At 47.4% G+C, this 9108-nt stretch overlaps 1 protein-coding gene across 2 annotated transcripts in view; it reads left to right on the forward strand.

Moving 5' to 3' along the window:
• The window catches only part of CYP27A1 (cytochrome P450 family 27 subfamily A member 1), a 33763-nt gene extending 25520 nt beyond the window's left edge, over window positions 1-8243 (forward strand). For both annotated transcript variants that reach the window (XM_025924503.2, XM_025924511.2), the window contains exons 2-9: window positions 2080-2270; window positions 5314-5513; window positions 5641-5838; window positions 6005-6177; window positions 6978-7144; window positions 7303-7384; window positions 7465-7677; window positions 7833-8243. In XM_025924503.2, coding sequence (XP_025780288.2) covers window positions 2080-2270; window positions 5314-5513; window positions 5641-5838; window positions 6005-6177; window positions 6978-7144; window positions 7303-7384; window positions 7465-7677; window positions 7833-7952 — 1344 coding nt within the window. In that variant the 3' untranslated portion in view covers window positions 7953-8243. The remainder of the gene's footprint in view (window positions 1-2079; window positions 2271-5313; window positions 5514-5640; window positions 5839-6004; window positions 6178-6977; window positions 7145-7302; window positions 7385-7464; window positions 7678-7832) is intronic.
• The last annotated feature ends 865 nt before the right edge of the window (window positions 8244-9108 follow it).

Genomic DNA, 9108 nt, shown 5'->3' on the forward strand with positions numbered 1-9108 from the left:
TGACCTGAGCCAAGATCAAGAATTGGATGCTTAACCGACTGAGCCACCCAGGCACCTCTGTCATTAATATCTTAAATAAACCAACTGGAATCACAAATTAAAACTTACGTTTAAGATAATTCTCCTAAAGAATTCAGTAGAGAAAAACAGACATATAAGTACTTTTACAAAATGGAACCTTATAAATCTAAGGAATATATACATGAATTGAGAGGTTTGATCAGCCTTTCCCGCTTTCTGGAATTACCTGATCAGTAGCAGATGACTCATTGTTTTGCAAGACACTTTCTTTTTTTCCCTTTAGATTAAAAATACTTGAATTCATAGGGTACCTGGGTGGCTCAGTTGGTTGAATGTCCAACTCTTGATTTTGGCTCATGATACCAGAGTCATGTGTTTGAGCCCTGAGTCAGGCCCCACACTGTGGAGCCTGCTCAAGATTCTCTCTCTCCCTCTGCCTCTCTCCCCCACTCACGCTTTCTTTCTTTCTCTCTCTAAAATAAAAAAAAAAAAATCAAAATTTTGAATTCATTCTCATAGTTCAAAGCTCAAAACGATATGACAGGATATACATTGTGCAATCTTGCCTCTCACTGCTGTCCCCTCCACCTGCCCCATCGGTAGTCACTTTAATTAGTTTCTGATGTGACCCAATATTTCTTTATAAAAGCAAGTGCAAATGCTGTATATTCTAATTTAGCCCCCCTTTCTTAGACAGAAGATATCATACTTTTCCATTTAACAATCTACTTTGGTTATGTATATTTCTTTTCCATTTAACAATCTACTTTGGTTATGTATATTTCTGTATTACAATCCAACTTTTCATATTACTACACAAGGAGCTGATTCATCCTTTTTTAAGGTGACATAGTATTCCATTATGTAGACTTCCCATACTTTGTTTATAAATGTATTTGTAATTTCTATAAATGTTAGCAAATTGTCCTCCATGTAGGTTTGTGTAATTTTAGACTCCCACCAGCAATGTACAAATATGCCTGTTTCTCTCCAGGAATCCCTGTAGTTTACACACAATCATCTGTTCAAAATCATACCACGCTGGTAGGCATTACTGGGAAGTGAAAGTGGAAACAAAACTAAACAGATGTCGGGGGGGGTTGTCAAGGCTGTATTCCTAGGAACTGACAGAATCGGCTGTTAGTTCGGGGTGGATTCTGGGCAACTGGGTAATATATTGAGGGCAATTAGGTCGCATTGGTCCTAGGAGAATCTAGTTTTTAACACCAATAGTAAAACAGTAAGAAACCACTATGTTTCAAATTCTTTAAGTTTGTGGGTGTTAACTTAGCCAGTAAATTTAGTGTCAGTGTTTGTGGATTCTTTTTAAGTTTTACCTCCAAAACTCGAAGTATACTTATTTCCCCCTCATTTCCAGCACCTATAAAAACATTACACCAATGCCAGTTTCACAGATGTAATGGGTATCGATTGTCAAGTGCTTTAGAAATTCTAAGATAAAATAGTTGATCATTATTTTACTGAGCAGCTAATAACTTTTTTGTTAAAAATAAATTCATACCACATACCTTACTTCATATTTTAATCTTGACTTTCTTTCTCAGCTTCTTGTTTTTCCTGGAGTTTCTACTGTGTTTCTTTTTTCTCACTGAATACATGAGGTCTTTATCTTTATCTCATTGAAAGCAAGCTGCAGTAGATTTAAATGCTTCTTTGAAGAAGCCAGAAGCCGTAAGTATTCTGTTATACCTCACTAAAGGTTCAGTTTCTCTAAAACCTTGGACCCCATATGTTTATACCTCAAAACATACCCCCGTTTACCACATCCCATGTTTCTAAAATCTCGCTTCTCCAAGGACCTCAATTCTCCCAGTTCTGCCAGATACTCATTGCTCTGAATATTCTAACTCCTGTGTGCTCATTTTTTCCCCAGTTTCAGAACCACAGGCCATCCTAGTGCCTACCTCCTTTAAAATTTGCTTTCGCCCATCCCACTTGCTCTGGTGTGATTATCAGATACTCCCCCGTCCCATCTCCTCTCTAGTAAATGCCTACCTGGATGGGCCATGGTTATTCAGCTTTCATTGACCCCCACAGATGCTGAACAAGACCAAGTATGGTCCAATGTGGGTAACCCGCCTAGGGCCTCAGATGCATGTGAACCTGGCCAGTGCCCCACTCCTGGAGCAAGTGATGCGGCAAGAGAGCAAGTACCCAGTACGGAACGACATGGAACTATGGAAGGAGCACCGGGACCAACAGGGCCTGGCTTATGGGCCCTTCACCACGTGAGCTGGGGCCTAAAGGGACTGGTACAAGGCCTCAGAGGGCCAGGCCCAAGGGCAATGGCATTGGGAAGCCAGGGGATGATGGGCAGGGTAGGCTCTCCCTTCATCCTCTGAGCCTGATACTCAGTCTAGAAAGCAGTGGTTGGGATGGGCTGAAGCCCAGTGGCCATTCATTGTCTTTTCCACTAATGTATTTTATGACTTTGGACAAATGAATAATTTCTCCTTCCTTGGCCGTATGTTTCTCATATGTAAAATGGGAAGTTTGGGGTAGAATGCCTCCAAGCTCTCTCTAGGACCTTTCCAGCTCCATTATTCTACATTATGGTTGAAGATATCGCAACTTGAACCATAATCTATGTGTAATTGAAAAAACATTGTCACCATATTAATTAGGAAGGCTGAATTTGACTTTAAAAATATTTCCTAAATTATGTATTATAGGTTTCTTGTTGCACAACAACACAGGTGCTCTCCATACATAGAAACAGATGTGGGTTTCAGCCTTGAAGTTACACCCAGAAAAGTTAAGATTATTTTGGCAGTGACAAATTCGAGGACGGGCTGAATATGTTATATACGCATATGCCAATTGAAGTAAACAATCGAGAATCATTGGCGATGAACGATTCCCAGTGTCACAGGTTGTAACTGGGTATATTACAGGGTTTTTTAAAATCGTTTTTTATTTTAATTCCAGTACAGTTAACATACAGTGTTATATTAGTTTCAGGGGTACAAATAGTGCTTCTACAATTCTATACATTACTCAGTGCTCACCATGATAAATGTAATCTTTAATCCCCATCACCTCTTTCACCCTGTGACAGGTTTCTTTTTGCTATGGTATGTTAACAGAGCTCCAAAGTAATGAACGACTTTTATTTTCCCTAGTTGCTTGACATCTCATGCTTTCGACATTTCTTAAGAGACGAGAGTTGATCCTGGCGGTGGTTGTGGTAATGGCACCAAGGATAGTAGCTAACTATGTGTTTGTGACATGCCAGGTATCAGGCTAGTCTCTTTACATTTATTATCTCACCTTATCCTCACAACAAGCCCATGAAGTAGATAGTATTATAATCCCCATTTTACAGATGAAGAAACCGAAGCCTAGAGAGGTTTTACATCGCTTGCCACTGGCGAACGAGATCTCTCTGATTCTGGAATTCAAGAAATTAATGCCTTGATACTTTTGGAAAGGAAGCGAACTGGTGAGAGGGTGCATTTCATCTGCCTTTGATGCCCATACGTCCATTCTCCCATCACATGTGGTTTTTTTCCACCCCTTTTTTCCTGGTTCCTTCACAGGTAGACAGTTTTAGAACTTCCAACAATTACTGAGCCCTTTGCTCGAAGTTCTGGGAAGAGAACAGAGAAAGCCTATGTTTCAAGAGCTCTTTAACTTGATGTCTGACCCCGAGGGCAAGATTTGGGTCTTAGGTTTTCGCCAGGTCAGGCCACCACTGGAATTGGTGGCTCAGGATCTAGAATTGGAGCCGGATGTTATGTGCACCCCTTTGTCACCTGTTTTTAATTTTTTACTCTAAAGCCAGTTTCCTAGTTATATTGTACCATATACATGTATTTTAAAGCTATTTTACTAACCAATGATAAGTTCTTTTTTGTTTTAGCATATATGTGTGCATAAGTTCATAAATATATATATCTTTACATCTCATTCTATGAAACATTGTCTTCCCAAGAAATATTTTAACAACCGCAAAAATGTTCTAAGTTCCGCAAATCTGATCGCTACCATTGGGAGAATTTTTTACTCTCAGAGAAACCCTCCAGCCTGAAGTTCCAATACATGAGTCTACTCTGGCTTTCATTTCTTTGTCAGCAACACTTTTAGTTGATCTTTTTGCAGGGTCTCCCAACATAATAAAGAAAACTCCTGGGGTTTCAGGTTCATTTAAATAAATAATTTTCTAAAATTAAAAAAATAAACCCCGATTCTTGCCATAAGCCTTTTTAGTGTCTGTCTTTTTAAAATACCATATTGGTTTTTAAAATTCAAAAGTAATACTTACTATAAGATTTCCAATGATGAAATATTGTCTGCCTACCACCCACTCCCATCCCATTCTTCCAAGTAATCCTGACAGTTTGGTGGGTCTTTCTTCTCTACTCTATGTGGAAACATGTGGATACACATACAGATATTTAGGATTTCCTTTCCTCCTCGTAAAATTGGACCATATTGTACTTATTACTCGCAACTAGCTTTTAAAAACTTGGCCCATACCCAGCTTGCTTAGGAGAGGTAACGGGTTTGGGGGACAGCTGTGGGTGGGGACAGTTCCTGAGCATGAAGCCCCGCTGTGGGAAGCATGGTCCCACCCTCGTGAGCATCCCTGTCTAACCAGGATGGGGACACAACCCCCTACTGGATGCCCGTAGCAGGAGGGGCTGGGGCACCCGCCTGGTGGGTCTCCCTGTCCCTTAGACCCACTAAGTCAAGCAGAGCATGAAGGTCCAGAATCTGAGCATCCCAGGAACCCTCATTTGTTCCTCCTTTCTTCCTCATCCGCCACACAGAGGACTGGAACCATCGGAGTTCCTCCTCATTTCACATACAGAAGATTCTGGAGTTGTAGCATCCTAAGATAATCAGAGTCGACATTCCTTAAGCATTCGCTATGTGCCAGGCTCTGATCCAAGCACTGTAGTTGTCCAAACAACCCTACTAAGATAGGCACGCTTATTATTCCCTTTTTATGGAAGGGGAAACTGAGGCACGGAGGCGTTAAGTCACCTGCCTAAGGTCACTCAGCCAGTAATCATCAGACCTGTGACTTGACCCCAGGGAGTCTGGCTCCAGATGCCCATCTTGACTACTCCCACGATGGTATAGTGAGATTCTGAAGTTTTGTGATTCCAAGATTCTGTCATTTGAAATTCAGTGATTCTGTAATTCTAAGTCTAGGAGCCTGAGATTTTCCTAGACCCTGTTGAGGTCTTGGGGCAGGGGGAAGACCCCATCTAATCTAACCTCCATCAGCTGCTTACAAGTGTGCGGTTCCTCCATCCTCCACAGGGAAGGACACCACTGGTACCAGCTACGCCAAGCTCTGAACCAGCGGATGCTGAAGCCCAGTGAGGCTGCGCTCTACACCGATGCTCTGAATGAGGTGATTGATGACTTCCTGGCCCACCTGAACCATCTTTTGGCAGAGAGTGCCTCAGGGGACCACGTGTCTGACATGGCTCACCATTTCTACTACTTTGCCTTGGAAGGTACCCTTGTGGGGACAGGGGCTGGGGCGGGCAGGGGCCAGAGGCAGGTCGTGTTCCCTCTCCTCAAGCCCCCTGGATTCTGGGTGCCATGACACTACCTCTTGTGATGGCCTTTGTGCACTGCCAGCTATTTGCTACATCCTGTTTGAGAAACGTATTGGCTGCCTGGAGCGACCCATCCCCCAGGACACCGTGGCCTTCGTCAGATCTGTCGGGCTCATGTTCCAGAACTCACTCTATGTCACCTTCCTCCCCAAGTGGAGCCGTTCCTTGCTGCCTTTCTGGAAGCGATATCTGGATGGCTGGAACACCATCTTCTCTTTCGGTGAGGAGGCCAGGGACGGAGGTTGTGGGGTGGGTTCCAGGGTCTGTGCGTCAGCAGTCTGTCCCAGGACTCCCTACCTCATGCTTCCAGCCGTCAGAGTGGCTCTTGGTCCTGGGAGATCATGGCTTTTGACCTTGTCCTCCTCTGTTCTCCATTGTCTCTGTAGGGAAGAAGCTGATTGATCAGAAACTCAAGGAGATAGAGACCCAGCTGCAGAAAAGTGGGCCAGATGAAGTGCAGATATCTGGCTACCTGCACTTCCTGCTCACCAGAGGACAGCTCAGTGCTCATGAGGTCATGGGCAGCCTGCCCGAGCTGCTCCTGGCTGGCGTAGACACGGTGCGTGAGGGGGGCCAGCAAGGAGACCGGGGGCTCCCAGCTCCTGTCCTGAACCAATTCCCCATTACCCTCATCTGAGCCTGACCTTCGTTCCTCCAGGTACCTGCTTCTCTTTCTATGTCACAGATGTAGAGCTAGAAGGAAAACAGGGAGGTCCTTCAACCCGGCAGAGGTGGGCAGGAAATGGTTCTTTTTCGTTTGTTTTTTATTTATTATTTTTATTTGAGAGAGAGAGAGCCTGCATGTGAGCAGTGGAGAGGGAGAGAGAGAGACAGAGAGAGAGAGAATCTTAAGCAGGCTCCACACACAGCACAGAGCCTGATGTGGGGCTTGATCCCGCAACTCTGGGATCATAACTTGAGCAGAAATCAAGAGTCGGACGCCCAACTCGACTGAGCGATCCAGGCGCTCTGGGAATGGTTCTTTTGTAAGAGGGATCCCATCGCCTCCTGGAGCCTCTCTTGGCCAGCTAGGAAGTCACATCTCACATCTATTTGAGATGCAATTTAAGCAGAGAGCTCGACCACAAGCGCCTTCTTGGTCAGACTCTGCATTCCTTTTGTCACATGGGGTTGCCCTCTGTTATGGTTTCCTTGTTGTTAGAACGTGATTCTCCATCGTATGGGTCCTCATCCTGCCGTGGAGTCACATGGAGGGTCCCCATGAGCCCCTGTGTCTGTTTCTGCCATGCTCGCGGCAAATTCATTTTTCTGCGCATGCTCACTCACACTCCCCCCACTACCTAACTAGACTTTTTCCTAGAAATCCCTCCTCACTTTATCTCTCCCTCTGCCTCCCAGACATCCAACACAATGACGTGGGCCCTGTACCATCTTTCAAAGAACCCAGAGATCCAGGCTGCCTTGCATAAGGAAGTGGTGGGCGTGGTACCCCCCGGGCACGTGCCCAAGTACAAGGACTTAGCACACATGCCCCTGCTCAAAGCTGTGCTTAAGGAGACCCTGCGGTAGGTTGCGGTTCCCAGGAGCACAGGGTCTGTGCAGAGGAGGACTCAGAGACAGGAGTCGGAAGTGGGGGCTGCTGGGCTGGCGCTAGGGCCAGGGGTGAGATGGGAAGAAGGGCCTGGGGCACCAGAGGCGAACCTGTGCTTTCTTTTCCCTGCAGCCTTTACCCCGTGGTCCCCACGAACTCCCGGGTCATCACGGAAAAGGAAATTGAAGTCGGTGGCTTCCTCTTCCCCAAGAACGTGAGTGGGGCTGAAGAGCTGGGGCTCCCAGGGCTGCCCTGCGGCCCTAAGCTGATGGGCTGCCCCTTCTCGCTCCGCAGACCCAGTTTGTGTTCTGTCACTATGTGGTGTCCCGTGACCCTGACATCTTCCCTGAGCCGGAGAGCTTCTGGCCCTACCGCTGGCTGAAGAAGAGCCAGCCTGCTACCCCTGGGGTCCAGCATCCATTTGGCTCTGTGCCCTTTGGCTATGGGGTCCGGGCTTGCCTGGGTCGCAGGATTGCGGAACTGGAGATGCAGTTGCTGCTGTCAAGGGTGAGTAGGGGAGAGGCTGGAGGGCGGAGTGGGCCAGGGAGGGCTGATGGAGGCCGTGGGGAGGAGCGGAAGGGCAGCACAGGGAGGGAGCGTGTAGCGGAGGGCAGGGGACGGAGATCGCGGATCCTAAGGCCCATGTGTGTTTTACCTCCCAGCTGATCCAGCAGTATGAGGTGGTCCTGGCCCCCGAGACGGGGGAGGTGAGGAGCGTGGCCCGCATCGTCCTGGTTCCCAATAAGAAGGTGGGCCTGCGTTTCCTGCAGAGACAGTGCTGAGCTGGGCCCGGGCCTTCCTGGAGCAGCCCCCTTCTCTCTCTCTCTCTCTCTCTCTCTCTCTGGCACAGTAATTTCTGGCCACTGCTGTGTCTCAGACGAGAGGCTCCCAGACGCCAGCGGTCCAAGACAGTGTACTTTCTGTAGAACCCTGAGCTTTGGCCACTTTTATAATTTTGAACGTTTCCTTCTCAGATGAAAGGCCACTTCTCCCCCCCCCCCCCCCCTTGCCGGCAGTCACATGGCTATCTTTGGAAAAAATATAGAATAAAGGGACTTTTACTGATAATTGGAGACCTTTGTCATTCTTTTTGATGACCCAGCATCTGACCCCCTTTTTGTGTGTGGGGAACACAGTGTCCCCACTTAAGGATCTTGTGGGAGGTGGAGCCATCTCCCTCCATGGAAAATGAGAACACCTGTGTTTTCCTGGACCTCGCACAGAGGCCTTGGCTTCACGCGCTGTTGGCCAAGGCCCTGCCCGAGAAGGATCTGCAGAACAATCCTCCGGGCACCAAGAGGGGCACCGTCTTTTGAACAGAAGTGCTTTGATAGGGGTAATTAGGTGCCACAAACATGGATGAAGGCACGCTAGGCTGGATCTCCAGGAATGACTCCTGGGACGGCCCTGGGGCACTCAGCCTGGGATGCGTCACACTGGCCGCCCTCGGGAGGACGAGTGCTGGGAAGCTATCGCTACAACCGCAGGCCCTATGCTACTCCGCGTCTCCCAGGTCAGGGCTGGTGGGGGTGGGTGGGGGATGGGGAGGTGGGCAGTAGCCTCCCCGCCCCCACTCCTGGCCCCCATGACCACCGCCTCGCTCCCACCTTCCGTGTGCCTCACATACAACCGAGAGGCTGGAGCTCGAGCTGCAAGAGAACACGGGGATGGTAGTTTTTAGTTTTCCAGCCTCTTCCGTGCAGGAAGCCAACCAGAAGGAAAGCAGGTTGGCACAGAGACTCGGGAGTACCGGGGGCTGGAGAAGGCAATGAGGCCCAGCCCCAGTTGTAAATTCCTGCTGGGTCATAGAAAACTAAAATCAAATCTCTTCTGTTTGTGAGGATAAAGAAAGTCATATCATTGCCCTTATTAAAATCCTTCAGAGGCTTCCCTCAGGCATGAAGCAAAGTCCAAAGTCCTTATCATGGCTTAGAAGAC

The sequence above is a fragment of the Puma concolor genome, chromosome C1 (genome assembly GCF_028749965.1).
Source record: "Puma concolor isolate L17-30 chromosome C1, mPumCon1.1.hap2, whole genome shotgun sequence".
Taxonomy (NCBI): Eukaryota; Metazoa; Chordata; class Mammalia; order Carnivora; family Felidae; genus Puma; species Puma concolor.